The following is a 22,211-nucleotide window of genomic DNA, read 5'->3' as shown; positions in this document are numbered from 1 at the left end:
TGAGCCAATATATAACCTGTTAAATCATTCACTGCAAACTCAAAATATGCCACATGAGGGTGCTATGACATTTGAAAACAGCTGTGCCTTCAGAAATCCCCCCCCCCCCCCCCCATTGCTAGTCTAGAAGACGGGGACATTCTTGCATTAAAGCCATCCATTTTCCATGTTATCCAAAATTAGGCCAAGAGACATCATCCTAGAAGGCCTTAAGAATGTCAATAATCTATAAACAGGTAATTGAATGAAATAGCACATTAGTAAAAAGACAATGTTTTTATTTTCTCTTTTTCTTTTAAATCAGAATATACAAAGCAGTGGCTGAAGTAACCAAATGTTCTCGTTTCTGGAAAAGGCAGTATTTGACACAAAACTGGGTTACCCAACCATTAACATAGTAAACTCATTGAACAAAATGTAGAATATAAATGGTACAAACTTGCGTGGAATGCATACAGAACTGACCAAAGCTTTAAGATTTAAGAGAGGTTAATCAACATTGCAGAAGCCTGCCTCCACATAACAGGGTCAAGCAGTCTTTTTTTATCATGGAGGTATGAAGACCCTTTCACCATCTGTTATGCTAAAAGGATTAATCACTAGCAGCTCAACACAAGGAGCAAGGCTTAACTAATGATGTTACCCCCAATTAAAACTTGTCTTTGGTCTTTAGTGAATCTGAGAGGTCAACATGAGCCTTGGTGTGGGAGAGCAGCTGCCTAATAAGAATCCACTGGTCAGCAGTAACATAGTAGACTGTGCTTACACCATATACTGATATATAAAACCTAATAAAAGAACTGATTTCATCATGTGGCCCTATTTGCACAAGAAAAAAAAGTTTGTTTTATAGACCAATAAATAACATCTCATAAAAAAAGGAGGAGAGGCCACTACGTTTCAAGACTCCAGTGCAATGTGATAACGTGGGAGCAGACAAAACAAAATAATCTCACATAGAAAGCACAAGCTCTACACTATTGTTGACCAGGCTGTTAGACAGTGCTGAACAGGGTGAAGCAGGACAAAAAGAGGTCTTTAAGCCTTCACTTCAGCTTTCTTCGCATCTCCATTTTCTTCTGTCTTCTGCTTTTTTGTCTCCACCTTTTCCTGTAGAAAAATAATATTTTAGTTCAAGGAATAAATTTGTTTATTTTTAGTGACGGTTTATGGTGCATCACTAAATGTTGATTTAGGGTCAAAAAGTACAAAGAAAAGGGTATGGGACTGAGTTTTATACAGTTAGGCTACTAAAGTTAGAACCTACCTCCTTCTCAGTCTCCTTCTCATCCTCAGCTGCACGCTTCACAGGCTGTGCATCAGTCTTGTCAGCAGGGGGCGCCTCCTCTGCTTTTCCTAGAATTGACAGTTTACATGAGCTAGTGGATACCGACTCATATTTCACACACTCATCCCACAGGCATAAGCAGGGGGTGCACACAAAAAGACAACCCAATTTTACTTTTTTTTTTTTTTTTTTTTTTTTATCCCACGATTTTGTAACCCAGTTTTTTCTTTTCACCCAGTGCCAATTATCTAATGTAATCCTGGGCGCTACACTTCCTCTGCCAACCTGGGGGGGGCAGCGGACTGACCTCATGCCTCCTTCTATGCATGAGGAGTCCAAGCTGCTTCTTTTCACCTGACAGAGGGGAATTTCCCCGGCCGGACGTAGCGCGTGGAAGGGACACGTTATTCCGACCAATTTTACATTAAGACAACTCAGGGAAACACATTTCAGGTATGATAAAGAAATAAAGCATCTACAAGTTAAGTTCCTGGAGGGAGGACTCACCATTCTCTTTATCTTCCTCTTTCGCTACCTCCTCTGTAGCTTTGTCAGTGTGTTCAGCACCGTTCTGAATGACAAGTAAGAGGAAACGTTTATTCCACTAGCAGCCAAGGGCATCAGTTATATACAATGTTTGGTTAGCAATGCATGTTACGTGACTGAGTTGAATTTGAATGGACTATCCAAGGAAGGAGTCAAGTTTTAGACTAAATGAAATGCATATAATTTCAGATCAATCCTCCTGCATTGGCATTGCTCTTGCGTGATCCTCCAGGGTTTCTCTTTGCATGCGTGTTACTCTTATTGCCTCCCTGGGGATCAACTTAGTGATATGAGGGTGTCTGTCTCTTGCAAAAAAAAATGTATTTGAAAAAAAAAAATGGTGCGTTGTTAGTTTGTAGATCCAAGGCTGTAACATCTGTGCCATTTCCAAGAAGCCCAAACCCAAACAAAGCGGCTGCTGGTGAGAGCAGAGCAGTCTGTCTGGAGAACAGCAGCTTGAAGGAAAGGGGGCGGGTCTATGGACACCTGCATGATGGGGGGTGCTGCTGTTTTAAGACAAAAGGCCATGAGGCTGCTCGTCGTCTCGTCAAGGGACTCAAACTAGTACTACTAGTACTCACGGTGCCATTAGCAGGTGCGTCTTCCTCTTTCTTCTCTACTTTCTTCTCCACTTTCTTCTCGACTTCTTTCGTCTCTTTCTTCTCTTTCAAGTCCTGAGAGAGAAAAAAAATGGAGTCCTCAGTAATGCCGTTCCAAAAAATACACTTATCCCCCTTTTTTAATAAGTTAAATTGAATGTGTTTCTCTGAGAACTATTAGGGCTACTTTCATCAGCTCAGCTGGCATTAAATAAGTTTGAATTTTGGGACACATTTCGTACTTTTAAGTTTTAACTAGTCTGTGTGGGGTTTATGAGGTGTTGGATGTCTGGTTAGAAGTGGCTTCCCGCCCACAGCTCACCCAGCTCCAGCTGCGTCGTCTCTTAACGCTTTAGGGTATCATTTTAATATTCACTCATTGCTATCAAACAATAAACGTTGCGTGGGGGGGGGGGGGGGATTTATGATAAACACTTCTACGTTCGGGTTGACTGAAAAGGCTTACGTATACATTGTTTTCTGCGACTAAAACAGAATGACCGAATGTTCGATGTTTCCTGTCAGTGGCAACGTCAAGAAACAAATCAATTCACACGTGAAGTTTGCAAACAATAGCTAGTTAGTTTTAAGTAAACCTTAACTACCTTAAATAATTATGAATGAAACGCACCTTTGCGGTAACCTCTTCCTTCTTTGTGGTCGTGTCAACAACTGCGGTATCAGCCATAGTAGTTGTTTTGTGGGTAATTTAAAGAATAAAGTCTTGTTTTAATATGTTTGTCCGTGTAGATGATGTATCCTGAGAGGCCGGGAGACAAATGATGAATACCAGCCGCTTCTTTTCTCTCGGTGTGAATACCGCAGGTCTGCAACCAATACGATTGGACAGTGTATGGAATACGGGCCTTCTATTGGATGAATGACTTGTCGATCATGTCATCTAATCCCGCCCTGTAAACATCGCCCGGCTGTTTCTTGGCTGATTGGTCCAGAGCTTTAAAGCGGTGTCAGATTCATACGTCGATGCACTACCGTGTCGCGCGCCCAAAACAGCTAGGGACGATACAAGCTCACTATGCCTAGAAGATGCGACGCGCTGTGAGCTTGTAGGTCTACTATTTTCGGCGCGCGACACCGTCGTGCGACGACATGTCATAAATTAATCTGTAAAGTGTAAACCATTTAAATTTAGGCTGCACTGTGTTTGTCGACAAACTAAAGTATTGACACATAATTAGTAACTACATGAGATGAGCTAGGCTTAAATATAATGGCAGTGGAGCCGCTTGACTGCGCACGCATGGCTTCTTTTGTCTTTTTTTTAGAGGGAGGGAGAGATAATGAGGGAGGTCGAGGTATCAAGTTACACGAGAAACAGTAATTTGACGATCTTGAAACCATGAAACCACTCCTCCTTTCTATATTTAACCTTAACAAAGAGCGGTCCTGGTGAAATGTGAGTTTCTTTAGGCTTTCACTTGTTCAGCAAGTGTCTAGCAATTATAAGGCAAACATGGATGTTGAACAGTTAATTAAAAGAACACAGATTAACCACAAAAGCATTTGTACAGAAATGAACAATCCATTTTTCAAATGTTATATTATATAAGCCTATATTGACTGGAATTGGCATAGATATTAAGGTAGAAGGTTGTGAATGGTTAATATCTCTTTGAAGTATATCAGCCAACAAAGGTACCGTAAACCGTTAGGTGATATTTCCTATTTTCAAGTGCTTCATAATTTATTTTACACAGCATATTTCCTAGGCGAAAAGTTAATTTAGTCATACAAAGGCTGGGGACAAGGTCAACTATTAGTGTTCTGCTGTCTAATTCCTGAGACTAACTAGTAAAGACAGCAATTAGCCGGGCATGGTCTGTTCATGTAGGCCTACAGTATGAGTGCATGTGTCACAGACAGTGTCAGTGGCTGTGTGGGAAATAATGTGATTTAGTTTACTGAATTTTCTAAAGATGGTTGAAATAAAACATTTTGTAAAATATAATGTATGAATTAATCATAAGGTTTTACAGCATTTGCATATCCTAATATGCAAACGGTATCTTCAAAATGCTTGTAGTATGAAAGTGTACTGTTACCTAGGGTTATTTGAGGGGAGGTGGAGCTTGAGACCAGTAGCCAGATTCAACTTCACTTTGTCTCTCTTATGTAAGTGTGATCAAACATGAGATTTCAACAGCGCTTACAGATTAAATTAAACATATTTCCTCAATAATTAGAGAGCACCTGTTGGCTTGGTTGATAAAGTGGTGTTTTATATAACAGAGTAAACAGACAGTCAAAGGGTACCGTACTTCCTCTTCCCCAGGGTTATCTAAGGTTATTTTCCAGTGTCTGTCTGTCCTCATGTTGCACTACTTACTTATCTAGCTGTTAAACACAAGGGTGTGGCTACACACACACAGCACTGTGTGGGCAGAGATTTTTGTCAGGTGAAACTTGACTAATGATTTATTTTTTATTTTCCAGAGTCTGCACCTGAACAGTGCCTTGCTCTCAGTCCACATTCATGTCCCATTCCCAGGTAAAACTCAGAATGGAGATTATGTCATGGCACGTCATGAACCCTAGCATAGCGTATTGTACATTCTGCAAAAAAATGGCAGATTTACTTGTATTTTCGGTGAAGATATTTGGTGGAGAATTTGGTGACAAATTGGAGCAGGCTAAGCGAACCCTGGGGGGGCCTTGTCAATGAAATACATTATAGGGTATTAAGTGGTTATGGATTTCATCTGATCTTGAATTATTCTAGTTTGAATGAAACCACAGTGGGCAGGATTGTATAGTAGCCTACATCTGACCATTTCTCCTCTTTGGAGATAATCAAAATTGTTTATAATGGTAAGAACATATGCAAAATAAGCAACTAATACTTGTATACTAACATATGTAAAACATGTATGTCATCACTGGGGTATTTCTATATTATAAATGTTCTCATTCCAATCATGTCTTTATGCTAAAAAGATATCTCTATGAGTGACATTATTTTAGTATCTAATTTCAGAATCCCATCACACTTAATCTTGATATGCTCACCATATCATCTCACCACACCAGGATTTAACTTAAGTCACTGAATGTAATGAAGCCTCTCAACACTCGTTAAGTCATCCACCTCACATTCAACAGAAATATAATTATGAACAGTGTAATTACATGCAGAGATCAAAGGGGCGTGTGGGTTATTCTGAGCTTGATGATTACTCCGTCTCATATCAGGGAAGGAGGGTTTTGTCCCCCCGTCAACGCCGCGTTGTCTGTCATTCCAAAATTACAAGATTCCATGTAAGTCATGATACAGACATAACAGTTTGTCTATATTGTAAAAATAATAATAATACAAAAATAAAGATTAAAAAAGCATTTCACAATCATGTATTTAATATGATTCAGGCAAAGATGAGTGAAGGCAATGCATACAAATAAAATCATGAATGATATACATACATTATATCGGTACACTTAAAGGCTGAGCCATCTTGGCACCGTGCGTACAATTACAGTGGTGCCCTTTCATTTGGGAAATGAATCCCATGTGGGAACCGCAGAGCACTGAAGCAGACGTCTACAATCTAATGGTCTCAGTGTGTGTGTGTGTGTGTGTCAGAGCCATGGGAGGAGGAATAGTCAGCCAGGCTAAAAACAGCAGACAGCATTACTCACTGTGTTTCTGTAACTGGAAAACTGGAGAAATCAGAGAGGGGGAGTGTTTGTGAGATCATTTCCTGTATTTGTGTGTGTGTGTGTGTGTGTGTGTGTGTGTGTGTGTGTGTGTGTGCGTGCACGCCCACTATACCTCAACATGTTTCCATGCACCATGGATCTGAGAAATATCTTTCTTTGTGAAATGTAGGTAAAAGATGTGAATTAAATTGTTGAAAACAGTAAGACAAGTATGAAAAATAAAATGCATGTGATCTGTATGGTGCAATAGTTTGCTCTCTTAAACATTATAGGCCTATGTACCATGTAAAATGACTGTGTCTCCCAAAGTTTCCTCAATGGCAATTTAAATGGTAAATGGTGCCTTCATCCAAGGCGCTTTGCATATTGTGCATTAAATTCACCCATTCACACACACATTCATACACCGATGGTGGCGGAAACCATGCAAGGCACCAACCGGGAGCAATTAGGGGTTCAGTCACAGTGTCTTGCTCAAGGACACTTTGACACTAACTCTGTGGGAGCGCGGGTTTGAACTGGCAACCTTCTGGTTACCATCCAGCCACTCTACCCCTGAGCCACCGCCGGCAATTTATGGTTCCACTGAAAGTCACTGGACTAGAGAGAATCGACTCTTTGTGCTCAGAATGCTTCATGTTCAAAAGTAACTATTTTATAAGTTTCCATAGTCTGGGGGGAAATTTCCGTAGCAAACAAACTTAATGTTAGCAGTCTCCACTAATACAGTGAAAACAGTACCTAAATGAATTTACAAAAGACTGCAACCTGACTTGTGGAATGTCAAGGCTTGGGGGGACATCAATGAGCAGAGGTCAGGATTAGGCAGGGGAAGGGTCTCCATAATTGGAACATTTGATGGGGGCAAACCGAGCTCTTTTGTTTTGAACAGCGGTGTTCTTCATGGTCTGACTAGCTTTGTCTGACTCTCAAACAGGTCGAGCAGCATATCAGGACAACAAAATTGACCCCTCCTTCGGATCATTTCATTTGTATTGAGGGAGCAATATTCCATATCTCGTGGTAATAATAATTTAGCATCATAAATCTGAAAATTAACACTAACGGTAAATAGATGCAGCCAACTGTTATTTTTCTGAGAAAGTGAGGATTTATCTGTAAATTTAACAGACACACTTATTTTCCTTTATTGTGGATTTCCTGAAAACTTTAAAATTGGTGAAGCTATTTTAAATCCAGGGTTTATCAAAGATCAATATATTTTTGTGAAAATCTCCCTCATAACAAATTATTAGAATGGCCAGTATCGTTGATTGCTAAACTAGTGAACAACTTTTGACTAATCAATAAAGAGCAGGCAATAAAGTTTTCATAGCTATATTAATGATATAAACAATAGTGGAATGTTACAAGTACATTTACTCAAGTGCTGTACTTGCGTACAATTCTGAGGTACTTTTAGTTTACTGGAGTATTTCATAGGCTATGTGATAGTTCATACTTGTACTCCACTATATCTCAGAGGTATATATTGTACTTTTGACTCCACTACAATTATTTGACAGCTTTAATTACCGGTACTAGTTTCTTTGCAGATTTTGATTATTAATAATTCGATCAAATTACTAATAATAAATAAATAAAAATGATTCCAAAATGGCAGATCTACAAGCTCAAAACACGCGATGTGATGCGTTGAACTTGTAGATCGGCTATTTTGGAACATCTGAAGTTTGAAATGGAGCTTACCGGTAAGTGAGCAATGATCAGTAATTATTGTACAATAACATGATATACATACAGTATATGATTCTGAGATGGGCATTCTTCATAATGGGTACTTTCAGTTATGCTACTTTAAGTATATTGTAATGTTAATACTTTTGTACTTTGACTTAAATTATCCTATACCCTGGATTTGATTTGCTTTAAGTAAGATTTTGACTGCATGTCTTTTGCTTAAACAATGTATTTTTACACTATGTATTATTCGAACATCTTCCCTCACTGAAACTTGACTCTCAATCACCTTTAGCCACCCATGGCTAAACCTCATGGAATGCAATCTGTTTTTATCCTATGTTGAGTGCCTGTAATTGACATATGGACATTGAAGCATTCAAGCATGTAGAAATTGATTTAAGTAAGTGGTTAAAACATGTTGAAACTAATTATAATAATAATAATATTCTTTAAAAAAAGAGGAAAACATTAGGGAACATGATAAACGAGGACTTGATCAGTCTGATGCTCCCAAATCTATTCTATTCCACAATTTAGTTTTTGTCCTAGGAGAGAGTTTATATTATCTATCTAGCGTAGCCTCACCTACAAAATGAATCTGATTATTAATACCATAGCGCATAGCCTACTAACAGTGTTAGACAGGAACTTCTTTTGTCCTGTATGAGTTGCACCTGGTCCTCATCATGTCATTTAATTCACCAGTACCCAAACGTTTTCAGCTTGAGACCTTAAACATCCAACACATAAAACAGTTTTGCAGATTTACAATCTCACAATGTGAGTTTGTAGATCTGATTTATTTTTTAATTATTGAAAATGTCTGAAAATATTTCTATTTTATTTTAGACTTTTGTAGGAAAGGTTTTAAATAAAAGCTATAGCAGGATATTTACTTAAGACCCATAAAAACGGGTCTGTGACCCAAAATGGACCACAACCCTATGTTTGGGAAACACTGCACCTCTTAGCTCCACCTCCACAACTGTCTTGCCAGAGGAAAGTGGAAATTTCCAGTAATTCATGTGGTTTCTGACGCATTGCTCCTCCTCTTTCAAGGTTTTCCCGCCTTTCATTCTACCTGCTCTTCTCTTTTTTATTTAATCTTTATTTAGCCAGGTTTGTCCCTTGTATTTTGTACAAGAGAGACTCTATTCTGCTGCCTGCTTGTCTGAAGATTTCCATCAATCATCAATCAATATCATTAATTGGTTATATGCCCCAGTTTCACAATGAGTGAGTGAGCTTGTAGATATATTGTTGTCGCCATTATATATATTTTTCTTTTCCGTTATTTCACCCATAATATGCTGTACTTGCGTACAATTCTGAGGTACTTTTAGTTTACAGGAGTATTTCATAGGCTATGTGATAGTTCATACTTGTACTCCACTATATCTCAGAGGTATATATTGTACTTTTGACTCCACTACAATTATTTGACAGCTTTAATTACCGGTACTAGTTTCTTTGCAGATTTTGATTATGAATAATTCAATCAAATTACTAATAATAAATAAATAAAAATGCTTCCAAAATGGCAGATCTACAAGCTCAAAACACGCGATGCGATGCGTTGAACTTGTAGATCGGCTATTTTGGAACATCTGAAGTTTGAAATGCAGCTTACCGGTAAGTGAGCAATGATCAGTAATTATTGTACAATAACATGATATACCGTATATGATTCTGAGATGGGCATTCTTCATAATGGGTACTTTCAGTTATGCTATATTGTAATGTTAATACTTTTGTACTTTGACTTGTCTGAAGTTTTCCATCAATCATCAATCATCATTCATTGGTTATATGCCCGTCTAGTTTCACAATGAGTGAGTGAGCTTGTAGATTGGATATTGTTGTCGCCATTATTATTATTTTTCTTTTCCGTTATTTCACCCATAATATTGGCTAATGACATGCCTAAAGCCCCCCCACCCCCATGAAAATGAGATGCTACATCTCAAGGGGTTATTCCTAATTAAGAATTTCCAAATAGATACGTCAGGTTATGTTTTTATATACCAAGTGTAAATATAACATTCGCTCCTATGACCGTTAATGAACAAGGATTGATGTGGAATCACAGAGCAGATGGTACATTTGCATCTCCTCAGCTCCAGCTGATCAGACATTAGCCCAATTCTCCTATTTGGTTTACAAATACCATCCAAAGACAGCCATGCGTCCCACTGAGAACATCTTAGATTCAAGTGTTCGAAGGTAGCTAATTAAAAGTAACTTAACAAGATGATCGTTTTATGGACAACTACATCTTATGTCTTTGACTGTGGTTTTAAGACTTCTTCATCAGATAAGCCAGAGATAAAACAAGGAGACAGCTGGAGTGGAGAAGTTGATGGTATGAGGCACGCTGACCTCAGTCCCATTGTGAAGCACCAACAAAGAGCCATCTGCATGGTAACCAAAGCTGAGATGAGGGACAAACACACAGGGGGAGGACCGGGTGGGACGAACACACACACACACACACACACACACACACACACACACACACACACACACACACACACACACACACACACACACAAGGGGGATGGGATGGGATGGGGTGGGGTGGGGTTCGGTGGAGATACAGACCTGGAAAGCTTCACAAATACAGGTGCAACAGTTATTAAAACGAATCGATTTAACCGATAACATTTTTGGGGCATGTCTGCAAACATTTCCCCCAAAATTCTAAAATAGCATATAGCAGGTCTACAAGTTCTCAGCACGTTGCAACTTGTAGATCAGCTATTTGAGCTATTCGAGTACAAACATGGCTTAAGTGAAGACTAATCAATTTAGTTGATTATTTAAACAATGCATACGTTCAAATGTTCATATAAAACTTTACCAATTACTTTAAATAATCACTAAGTAAAACAGTTGCAGCCCTAGAAGTCACAAAGCAGCCAAATAAATTGTCCTTGGGACAGACTCTTTAGGACAAGCACCTTCAAACAGCCAGTGAATAAAGAAGGACCTCAGACATCTCCCCTCACAAAGGAAACAAACAGCGACCATGTGGAAGGAGCTGTTTGCTTAAAATAGTGGATAAGACCTGACATCAACATGCCTAATCATGCAACAGTACGCCTATATTTCCGGCTCCATGACGAGATGAAGTCAACTGAAACTTGGACTGCCTACTTGAGGCTAATATTTAACCCAACCCTATAGGCCTCTTGCAAGCTGGGTATCTCACTCACTGAGTCCGACCAAATTAAAAAACTTCCAGGATTTCTTGTCTTTATGTGCCCCCCAGTGAGAGCTAAATTAAATTGTAGCAAGTCTTAGTTTTGTCCTTGAAGCAGTATTGTAAAGGGAATCAACCTACAGCACAACAAATACCCCCCCCCCCCTCTCCCGTAAAAAAAAGAAAAAAGTGGAGATATGGGGAGAAACCAAAATGGTGAAAAGAAGGACAAAATGGTGTCAGGAGCATCCGTAAAAATTACAAATGATCCATCCATCCAGGTATAAGAGCTGGGAATCAGGATTGCTTAGCAACAGCAGTGCAGAAGCCTTCTTGCAGCCTGGGTGGGTGCAGAAAAACTGTTCATGCTGCCGCCCTGTGGACATAATGTGGATGTTTATATTTGCTGGTGTGTATACAATACCGGTATGTCAGTGATTCTAAACCTTTTCCATTTCAAGAACCCCTGGCCAAGTCTGATATGCACATTTTATTTTACACTGTAAAATCCTCAGTGTTAACTTAACTCTCAGAGTGTAGAAACGGAACCAAATGGACCAGTAACAGTCCATTTGGACCCCTGGTGGTCCCCAGAGCCGATGTTGAGAACCAGTGGGGTATCAAGTGGTGCGTACTCAAACATCCACTTACCGCACACTTACCGTAAAATTATTAAACTCATCATCTGAAGGAAAATGGATGAGAAATTGGGTGCCTTTCAGGAGGCCGTTTGAAAATAAACGTAGCAGTTCGATTGGTTGTAAAATGATCCAGACCTCATGGCCGGGTGGTTGCTTAGCAACATGCATTAGTGGGAAGGGGAGGGGGGTGGTGGTCTTCAGAGGGAGGTAGTGTTCTGGGTACAGGCAGACTAGGGAAATACCTGGCACAATTCCCAAATAAACAAACTGAGAAGGGGGGCGGGGGGAGTGGGAGAGAGGAAAAAAGAATGAGAAAGATTACAGTCAGACAGAGCGAGAGGATGGAGTGTAGAATTGAGATAGGGAGATGGAAGACACACACAGAGAGAGGGGAGGGAAGGGGGGATTTACATGGTCCAGAGTCAGACAGTAGAGAGATAAATGTTATTGAAGATACATGATGTTAGGTTTGTTTTTCTTCTGCACATTTATTGTGCTGCCGGATGTGTCTCAATGTGACTGACCACAGTTGGAACAGCGATGGAGTGTAGTAGGCTTTGCTAATATGACTTGCATTGGCCCAATGTGTGGTGCATTAAAACGGCTTAGAACACAATACCATGATGCGGTTGCTTACAGAGAGCTTTCAGAGAGTGACCGATGAACAGGAGTTTATATGAGTTAGATGAGAGCATTTCAGCATGCAAAAACTATGTACATGAGAAGAGATGAGGGAGAATTAGACAAAGGGGCAGAAAAGGAAAGAAAGGAATAAGCTTGTCATGGGTGGGGGTAAGGAGGTTGAGTATTGGTGGTCTGCCGGTAGGTAGGGCTTACGGAGGGAGGTGGGCCTCGGGCCTGGTTTATTGTAGGCGACAGTAACATTTTTTACTTGAGTAAAAGTAGCAATACCACAAGGTAGAAATACTCTGTTACAAGTAATAGTCTAGTATTCAGAATGTAAAAAAGTACAAAACTTCAAAATGTACAAAAGCTCAAAATGTACAAAAGCAGAAAGTACTCATTTATGCAGAAAGTCCTGTTTCACAAGATTTCAAATGTATACAATTCTTTTGAAAATACTAGCTAAAGCAACAATTTCAAATGGCCAAAATATATATAGGGCTGAAGTGGTTTATTTTGTAATAATAATCAAAATGTACAAAGTAAAAATAACTAAAGTTTTGCCTCAGAGAGTAAAGGTTTGCCTCAGAGATTGTAAATTGTAAAAGTATTGAAACTTGTGCAATATTTGCCTCTGAGATTTAAGTAAAAAGTATTGAAACATGGAAATACTATAGTAAAGTAAAATAAAAATACCTAAAAATTGTACTTGAGTAAATGTACTTAGTTACTTTACACCACTGGCAAGCGGTCTCCACAGGCAATGAGGAGCCTTTTGTCAGGAGCAGGAAATGAGGTTCTGTTGTGATTAAAGAGAAGGTTTCTATGGCAATGCAGTGAGCCGTGTGCACCGAGAATTTGTTGGGAAGTGGAGGGGGCTAAGTGAGAGCAGAGCCTCCATCTCTTCTCTCTCTCTCTCTCTCTCTCTCCCTCCTGCTTTTTCACAGTGCCCTTTTATCTTTGATAATCTGTTTTCATTGCCACACAGTTGAGCTTCAGGGACGATTATCTTGAGCCAAACGAGTCATAAATGTTTAGAGTTGCAGTTTCACTTCCCAAAATGCACTGGTGTCACAAGCAGCCTGGACAAAATCATAATCCTTAACAAAATGCTATTTACAATGACAATATACATTTGTGTGCTCTCTGTGAGTCATCCATAACTATTTAATATTCTCTTTTGGATAAAAAAAAGCATTACATCATTATGTAAACTTTAACCCACTTAAACCCTATAGGGTCTATACGAGGCCCCCTCCATTTTTCTTCGACAACAATCTAGAAGCTCACAATGCACAAAGCTGCTATTTTTGCCAAATGCTTGTCTATTTTTGCTCAATGTTAGCCTATTATGAAATGCCCAGAATAGGAATGCTAGCAGAGTTCAAGTGGTTCAAATCTAATTATAGTAACACTCTTTGTTAGTTGTTTTACAGAGCTTGAATGTTAAAGGTAAAAAACACTTTCCTTAAAATAGCAGTTCCTATCTTACTGTACATTTTTCTCCAGTGAAGAGGAAGTTGTTCCTTGTACAAATGAATGCCATTGACATCCACATAAAAGGATGTTTGGATAAATTCATTAAAATGTGGAAACAGGGTTAGATTACTCACTACTACATTTGTTATTTCTGTTTCAGAATGAAATATTACACATGATTCTGATGTGATTTCTAAATGAGGTGGAATTCCCCCATGACTATACATAAACCGCATGAAACTGTAAAACGAAACCATTGTCTGCCAGAAATGTGAATGAGATTCAATCATCAAATTCCACCAGGAAATTATAATAAAAATAAGATACAAAAGACTGTTTAATAAAAATTACATTTCGAAAATTTCATTCCAAAATGTCCCCCAGTTTATTTTGGAGGGATCCATAATCAACATCTTATAATGATTAGAATTATAAAAGGATGTGCTGCCCCCAACCTTTTGGATTGAGCATAGCAGCATATAGGATGCATTGAAGTGAACTGCCGACCAAAAGGGAACAGAGTTGTGCTGTGAGTGGAATAGATTGCATAGTGAAAGCCAGATGGCAAATCACACATCAAAAGGACAGCTGGTTTCCAGAGGCTGAAAAAGACAGTCTTTATGGCTCCAAAGCTAATTAGTTCAAACTAGACAAATCACATGGAAACTGTAACAGACCGTTATTGTGATGCGTAACAGGTTGTGGTACAAATAAATAATACAATTAAGTTCAAAATTAAGTTGCAATTGCGTCGTGTCTGCAATTCAAACTTGCCATTGAAGCTTTTTCTTCCCCCATCAGACATCATGGTTTAGCTAGACCTAATTAATTTATATTGGGCAACAAAAGCAGGTGCTGCAGTGCTATAATCACCATGTCGGCACTTGCTAACAGGGATGGCGTCTCCAAAATAGCCATATGATGTACGAGTGCTCACATTGACTATGGAGTTTAGGTAAATGTGTTGACAAGGGCATTCCATGGAGTCTGGTTCTCAACCTTTTTCCGGGCCAGGACCCAATTGAAAATCTCAGTGTTCTCGTCCCATTCATCTGATTGCATGTTAAGTGGTCATATGGGTCGCGTGCATTTTCAGATCATGTATAATTTAATGATCGATCATTCAATTGTGTTGGCAATGTCCGGCCCACCATTTGCCCCGGACCGCCGGTCTAGGTAGATGTGTTGTGTTTAAAGTCCAAGGAGTCTAGGTAGATGTGTTAAAGCCCAGTCCGCACCAATGATTCGCAATTCAACTAGTCACAACTTGAAGCCACTTGCAACAACTTACAACATTATTCAAAAAATGCGCTGACCTGCAACATGTCAGACCACTACAATTTCCTGCAACTGGTTGCAAGTTGCAACTAGTCCCGTTGCGAATCATTGGGTGTAGACTGGGCTTAACATTGATGAGGGGAATGCAGTCTGCTGTTGGGCAGGTTACTTAGTAGCTTGAAGCCATTGATGAGGGGAATGCAGTCTGCTGTTGGGCAGGTTACTTAGTATCTTGGAGCCTTTGGTTCTTGCCTGTTGGGTTGACTCTTCTGTCCAATGTACCTACGAATAATTTCAGCAAAATCAGATGATGTGCAAAGGGCTGTATGTTCCTCAAAGACTACTATGCTTATTGTTTACCGTCTTTCTTTGATTTCGTAACTTTGTGTCACGCTGTTTTGAAGTTTACTTCTACATTCAAAATAAATCAAAATAGACGAATCCTATCTTCGAATCCTATCTTACATTAACGTACTAATCAATCCTGCACTTCTTGTTGCACTTACCGCTCACGATTCGTTGGCGTAGCTGTTCCTGAGAGAGAGGCTGTTCTTCATCGTCAGTGATAGGAGACTCCTCTATATCATAGTCCACTCTGAGAAGTGCCACACACACACACACACACACACACACACACACACACACACACACACACACACACACACACACACACACACACACACACACACACACACACACACACACATACACTTTGTCTTTAAACACGTTTATGAATTTGGCAACAATCAAGTAAAACTTTGAGAAAACGGAGCTAGCACAGCACAAACCTGCTGACTGGAGGTTGAATGGTAATACTTTGCCTCAGCATTTCAGGATTCTGACCTAACAGAAATTTGACCAGGTCTTTTGGATTATAGTCCGTATCAATATCCTATAAGACACAGATGGAGAGACATTAGACTGCACAGAAGAATAAAGCATAGCACCAAAATGCATCTACACAAGTACACAAACATAGGCCTATAATGAGGTTTACATACACATTTAACCACATGAATCCCATTATCCCTATTCTATTCAGCAATGATAACAGATTTACAAGCTCACAATGTGTCCCATTTTGACACAGCTATTTTCGGCAAAGAGAAGGAAAAAAGGAGGAGGCTGTAGGGCAGAGGACGTACATCAATGTGTTCGTACACATCCGTGGCAAATCTTAATACCCAATTATTGAAATCCGAAACATTAAATAGATTTAGACCATGCTGCATTGATTCCTGTATACAGACACTATACACGACTACAGTATACAGCCAGTATACAGTGGCTGACTTGTTTGCAACCTGAGTTTCTTCAGAATAGGATCTAATAATGCAGAAATACAATTGTTTTAAAATGTGTAGCACATTGCCATAGTGGATCAATATATTTAGGTGCTTCTGGTAACATTATTGACCGCTCATTTCATATGCTCATGGCAAAAAATAAAGTTTGTGTCCATCACATGCCGGCATGGCGATGACCCCTGAGTAGAGTTACTTTTCAGTGGTTAATAAGAGCAGAGACGTGAATAGGTGACCTTGGAGTTGAGGAAGGCTTGAACAGTGAGCAGCTCATTGGTCTTTTGTTCCACCAGACCCAGGTAGGACATGATCCCTGCAGAGGAGCCCAACGTGTCCTCCATCGCCGAGCGGTCACATGCCATGTTAGACAAGATCCTGTTCACCTCTAGTAGTGGGAGAAAAACAAAGATAAATCCATCTGCGTTAAAAAGTTAAAAACATAAAAGCTTTAATTAATGTTTTTCATAAATCAATGCTATTGACCATAAACACTCCAAACAAGCTAACTCTACTAGTTACTTTTCGAGTGACAATAATTCAATGGCAATTTACGGTACAGTAGTATTATTAGACTATATTTTGTCTGTAATCTTTTTTGCTAAGTTGTGGTGTGAGCTTGTAGATTGTAGATTGGCTATTTTCGATTAGCAGAAATATAAAATAGGGTAACATTTTAAAGTTTTCCTAATTTTGTTAGGGAAACGCCTCAAGGACCCCATAATTTCCCCGGGCCCCACTTTGAGAATGTTTATAGAATTAAATCCTGTAGCTTGTGTGTATGTGTGTTTGAGTATCATTAGAGGCTAAACCTGCTTTGATCTGTTCCAGGGTTGTGCTTGTGACACTAGCTTGTGCTTCGTTCTCTCCTGCTTGTGCCTCCATTTCTTTGTGGTTCTCATCGATGTCTCTCAGCGAAGCTTGATGTTGCTGCTCCTGTTTTAAATCTTCAACTCGAAACTGCTCCATCTCAGCCTGGGTCTTCACCAAGCACACATAACATTTCTTTCATGAGCAAGACACATACCGGTAGTCAAATAGAAAGTACAGTACCTACACAGACAGTGCAGTTACAGTGCAATACTGTACAGTACAGTACAGTAAATACACACCTGGGTTATCTGATCCCTCAATGCCACGGCCTCATTGTTTTGCTCATTTACATAATTGAAGAGTGCAAAGTTACGGTCCTCGACTGCACAGATAAACAACACAAGAGAAGTAAAGTCAGTAATGAGGGATTTCAACTGCAGGTACACTGTTGATGTAACACTCATGTAAGGGTTTATGTTGTCGGTGTGGGACTGACCCTGGATGAACCTGTTGACCACCATGTCCAGGTCGTCCTCTCCAGTCACTGCCTGGATTCTCTGAAACACCTCCTCCAGGGTTTCCACCGACTCCGCCCCAGAGTCTGTCCTCTTCTGCTCAGACACTACCACACACAGGAATGATTATAGAGGGTATGCGTGTGACATTATCATCTTAACCAGAAGTTATGCGGGAACGCCTACCGAGTGGCAAAAAAACTACTTTCTGGCCTTGACACATACATACATCCAAATACAAAAGTCCTGATGTGATTGCATTAAATGACGCTAAACTCACTTTGCCACTCACTTTGCCACTCGATTTATGGATGCGCATACCCACTATTGGTTTTGTTTGTGCCTCTAGCAATGGGCGACAACACTGTTGACCATGACCATGCAGCCTGGGGATAATCTTTTAACCACATGAACCCTATCATCCCCTTTCTTGTGCCTACGTGTTGGTTTCCCCTGGGCTTTGCCTCTGCTGCTGAGATGAGTTTAAACCTGCGTTGTCGTAAACCCGTTTCTTCAGAATAACCTGTGTCATGATGACATCCAGTGGAAATACTGTATAGGTAAGCGTTCAACAAAACGCTGATCTACAAGTGAGCTTATAGATTGACTATTTTGGGCAAAAAAAATTGTGTAGAGGGGAAAAAGGAAGGGACCAAGTACAGCCCACTGGGTGACTGCAGTCAATAAAATGTATTAAAGGGGAATACCACTAATTTTCAATGACATGCCATGTCATTAATTACCTTAGAGTTGTTGCAGAGTGCAGAGTACACCATTGTGATGTCACTGATCACATGGCGCCAAGTTTTGGCCTTGTTTTAGACCAGTTCTAGGCTAAACGGAAAGGGGGGGACTTTTTATTATTTCCACACAACGACTTAAGGTATATTAATGACATAGTTCAATGTTGAAAATGAGTGGTATTGGTTAACTAAAGATGCATTTGCTGTACACAATTGCCATAGTTAATCAATTACCATTATCGTATGCTGCCAAAACAGAAGCAAATATCGCATCTTATGTTCTCTATGTTCTTGTTGTCTTACCTCGTCTACGTCCAGTATCCAGGCCATCGTCTGGGCTGGTCCTCTCACTACACTTGGTGGTCATGAACTCTTTGAGACGCCGCTCATGTGCAATAACCCTTTCAGATTCCTTTATCTCAGTATTGTACTGGGCCACGTCCTTGACGGCTTTCTCCTTTATCATGGTCATCTTCGACTGAGCCTCCACCCTTGGAAAGTCATTATTAAAAAAACACCCTTAGCCACATTTGATTTCAAGCTAATTTTAATTCAATTTCAATCTGTTGATTGTCTTGCTGTGAAACCTCACCTGGCCTCGTAAGCAGCCGTCGACACATTTATCATTTCCCCAGTCACCTTGCGAGTCTCCTGCAGTTCCTGTTACATTACAGATGAAGCCAAGTCAAAAATCCTGCTCTGGTTAAAATTATATTTACAAGTTTGGACCATAATCTCATTCTCACTTCAGAAATACTACATTAAACTTTGTTGTGGGTTGTTGCTCCAATCTCTGAACAGTCTCAGCCTGTAATGCAGTTTTATATGACAAATCTACAGTATGTATGAAGTATGACTCAAGGTTTCAGCTCGATCTGAGCCCCATTATTGACTTACATTTTTAAATCAAAGTGAATTATTTCAGAAAGTATAAAAAATATGCGGGCACCGCTCTAATGTTGCAAATTCCAGGTGAACAAAAATAACAGGTTCAAATGCAATCCATGTCTTTGTTTAAACTTGTTTTTGGATGGTGTGACCTCTGACCCTGTCTAGCCTGTGGCGCAGTTGCTGGAAATGGACGCGCTCCTTGCGTAAACTCTCCAGCTCATCTCTCAGGTGGCTGTTTTTGGTCATCTGCTCACTGAAGCAAGCCAGGGCCTGCATCACACAACACAAATAACAAGAATCCTACATAGCATTCATGCAGGTATTCATTGTCAAAGGGTAAAGCGCTTAAGGCCAAACCAATAGTGATTTATCTAATGTATGGTTTGATGGCAGGCCTTGTTACTTACTCTGTCCAGTTTGTTCTCTAGGGTGCGTAGGGCCTTCTGGGTCTGCCGGGCTTCGGACCTCTGTCTGTCACTTGTGCTGCAGCCCTCTTTTCTATACTCCACCAGATTCTTCTCAACGGTGGAGATCTACTCACATCACAGATATGTGGCCTCATGTTTTGTGTCTGTAGCTATACGAATGGCTATCGGTGCATGCAGCTAACAGATGATACAGGCAGATACAGGCTATTTTTTGTACACAAGATAAGTATAATACAAATGTAAATGAATGTTTAATCAGACTTTTAATCGATTTAGTTGATTATAAAAAAAATCTATTAGAATGTTTTCAATTCATATCGTTGATGTATAACAACAACAACAAAAAACCTGTTTCTCGATTAACCTACATGAGCAAGAAATATTAGGTTGGTTATTGGTTCTGAATATGGGTTTGGATATATTTTCAGTTAATTGCCGAGCCCTAGTACTGAGTACGACAGACTGAAGCGGAATATCACCTCGTGCTCTTGCTCTAGCTGACATTGCTTTTCTCTTTCAAACTCTTGGTCCAACTCGTCCCTCTGCTCCAGTAGCAGACGCAGGCACTGGGTGTGTTCGCTGTCCTGCTGTCGACGGGACACGTTGTCACACACGAAAAGACTTCGCTGAATCTCCTCCTGCTCTGTCCGCAGCCTGTCTATCTCCTGTCTTTTGTTCACACACACAAACATTAGATGAGAAGCACATACAAACACAGAGTGATGATCATAATCAGGGTGCGATTTTCTGGGGTGTGTGTGTGTGTGTGTGTGTGTGTGTGTGTGTGTGTGTGTATGTGTGTGTGTGTGTGTGTGTGTGTGCGTGCGTGCATGTGTGTGTGTGGTAGGTTCCATGCCTCTGGTCTGGTCATACATTTTTATGGGGATATGTGGGATATGTTTTTATCCTAGTCTTGCAATTGCTTCCCACAATTTTCAAATTCAGAGATTGTGGAATAGTTGTCGGGCTACGCGACAATCCATGCCTCTGGTCAAACTGAAATAAATACATGCATTTCCTTTTGGGAAATACTAACAGTCTGATCATATTCATGATTGACAACATCCGCAATTTAACCATTTTATTACAGATGTGTTAACCACAATGTTCAGATTTTGTAAATTATTATTATTTTAATTGCAAAAATATTTTAAATAGCAGATCTAGACAACGTGTTGAACCATTATGAGCTTGTAGATCTGCTATACAGTTTGAAGCCTTAAACATAATGGCGTGTCTCACCGTTGTTTGCGGATGCTCTCCTGTGCCTGGATGCTGTAGACCTGCCGGTCTCCATCCAAGATCCTGAACTGTCTCTGGAGTTTGGACATCTCTGTCACTGAAAGGAGGCCATGTGAACACTGTAGCCGTCATACATATGCATTGATTGACAAAGTATATACTCCAGTAAATCTACAGCAGCTATACATAGGCTATTTTATTAATCAAAACATCACTGACTAATATTGACTATAGGATAATGTGAACCATAGCCAGCAGCATCATCAACTATACCAATTTACCTATGCCGTCAATATCCTGCTCACTGCTGTCCGAGTGAGCACTTCTGGCCGATCTTAATCCACGAGGCATTGTTACAAACAGCTGCTGTATATCTGTTGAAAATGTACAGTACAATCTCTAAAACCTTGTGAGGAATGATGGACATCAACATCTAGCTTATATCTGATGGATGGTTCATGAAATAACTATGTGTAAGTGTAAATGTACGGTATTATTAACACCATAGCTCAAGTATGTGCCTGCCTAGTCTGCTATTGCTGTAAACTAATCTGATTCTGATATAATCCATTCCAAATATACACAAAATTACATTTAAATGTCATTAAAAAGTTATACATGCTTCATAAAGTTAAAATGTAGCTACTTACTTTTTATTCTGATTAAATAAATCAATTGTTCATTTAGCACAAGCACACACAAAAATCAGCGTACCGGTACCTACAGCAATAATTGCCAAATAACCTCCTGAGGTGAGGTCTACTGTAGCTTCCTCTGTTGGTAGCAACCGTTGCTAAGCAGTCCGGGCCATGGCTCCGGACCCCTTTAGCCGTGAGAGACGGTCACGCTGTGATTGGCTACTTGGTTGCCAGGGGACTGCCGTTCACTCCAAAGTTTTTCATTAAACTAGGTAGCGTTTATAAATTATTAGCTGCTTCAAATGGACTTTTATATGTACAGTTAGGATACATTACCTCTGCCACATATATCTGATACATTTTGGACAAGTCAAGTTGCCTCCTCAAAATGATAAAAGATAAGGGATCTGTGACTACTAAATCTAACTTTTAGATAGCAAAAGTCAGTCAGTCAATTTACTCAATTAGTCGATCAGCCTGGCTGGATCAGGCAGGCAGTCAGTCACCCACCAGGTAAATAAAAACGTCTGGGTTTCCGAGGCTAGACTCACACTCACAGGCACAGCACAGTATGTGCTCTGTTCTGGCATTTTTGGAGTAAGAA

At 39.9% G+C, this 22,211-nt stretch overlaps 2 protein-coding genes across 2 annotated transcripts; both read right to left on the bottom strand.

Moving 5' to 3' along the window:
* Positions 1-261: 261 nt before the first annotated feature.
* Positions 262-3,224, bottom strand: LOC310862676 (uncharacterized protein). Its single transcript, XM_083770678.1, has 5 exons — positions 3,065-3,224; positions 2,416-2,508; positions 1,796-1,859; positions 1,268-1,356; positions 262-1,110 (listed from the first exon to the last, which is right to left on the bottom strand). The coding sequence occupies exons 1-5, from the start codon at positions 3,119-3,121 to the stop codon at positions 1,039-1,041; spliced, it is 375 nt and encodes a 124-aa protein (XP_083626804.1). The 5' UTR covers positions 3,122-3,224; the 3' UTR covers positions 262-1,038.
* Positions 3,225-14,070: 10,846 nt separating this feature from the next.
* Positions 14,071-21,779, bottom strand: odad1 (outer dynein arm docking complex subunit 1). The gene is made up of 15 exons (XM_083770452.1): positions 21,694-21,779; positions 21,251-21,343; positions 20,970-21,066; positions 20,207-20,396; positions 19,707-19,832; positions 19,456-19,569; positions 19,001-19,068; positions 18,712-18,899; positions 17,647-17,772; positions 17,450-17,532; positions 17,150-17,318; positions 16,577-16,725; positions 15,825-15,928; positions 15,543-15,631; positions 14,071-15,318 (listed from the first exon to the last, which is right to left on the bottom strand). Exons 2-15 carry the CDS (start codon positions 21,318-21,320, stop codon positions 15,257-15,259), a joined length of 1,635 nt encoding a protein of 544 aa, XP_083626578.1. The 5' UTR covers positions 21,321-21,343; positions 21,694-21,779; the 3' UTR covers positions 14,071-15,256.
* Between the last annotated feature and the right edge of the window lie 432 nt (positions 21,780-22,211).

Source organism: Protomyctophum parallelum (genome assembly GCF_964188405.1).
Source record: "Protomyctophum parallelum genome assembly, chromosome: 8".
Lineage (NCBI taxonomy): Eukaryota > Metazoa > Chordata > Actinopteri > Myctophiformes > Myctophidae > Protomyctophum > Protomyctophum parallelum.
Note: the sequence above shows the minus strand (reverse complement) of the source record. Positions and strands in the feature narration are given on the sequence as shown.

Bases quoted from the DNA above. Each gene is read 5' to 3' on its own strand.
- LOC310862676 (XM_083770678.1), bottom strand. From the start codon at position 3,121: ATGGCTGATACCGCAGTTGTTGACACGACCACAAAGAAGGAAGAGGTT. The intron at 2,509-3,064 runs GTGCGTTTCATT...TTTCTCTCTCAG, and splicing joins AGGAAGAGGTTACCGCAAAG to GACTTGAAAGAGAAGAAAGA. The intron at 1,357-1,795 runs GTGAGTCCTCCC...TGTCAATTCTAG, and splicing joins AGAGGAAGATAAAGAGAATG to GAAAAGCAGAGGAGGCGCCC.
- odad1 (XM_083770452.1), bottom strand. From the start codon at position 21,320: ATGCCTCGTGGATTAAGATCGGCCAGAAGTGCTCACTCGGACAGCAGT. The intron at 17,319-17,449 runs GTGTGTATTTAC...TGCTTGGTGAAG, and splicing joins TGAGGGATCAGATAACCCAG to ACCCAGGCTGAGATGGAGCA. The intron at 15,632-15,824 runs GTTTGTGCTGTG...GGCACTTCTCAG, and splicing joins ATTCAACCTCCAGTCAGCAG to AGTGGACTATGATATAGAGG.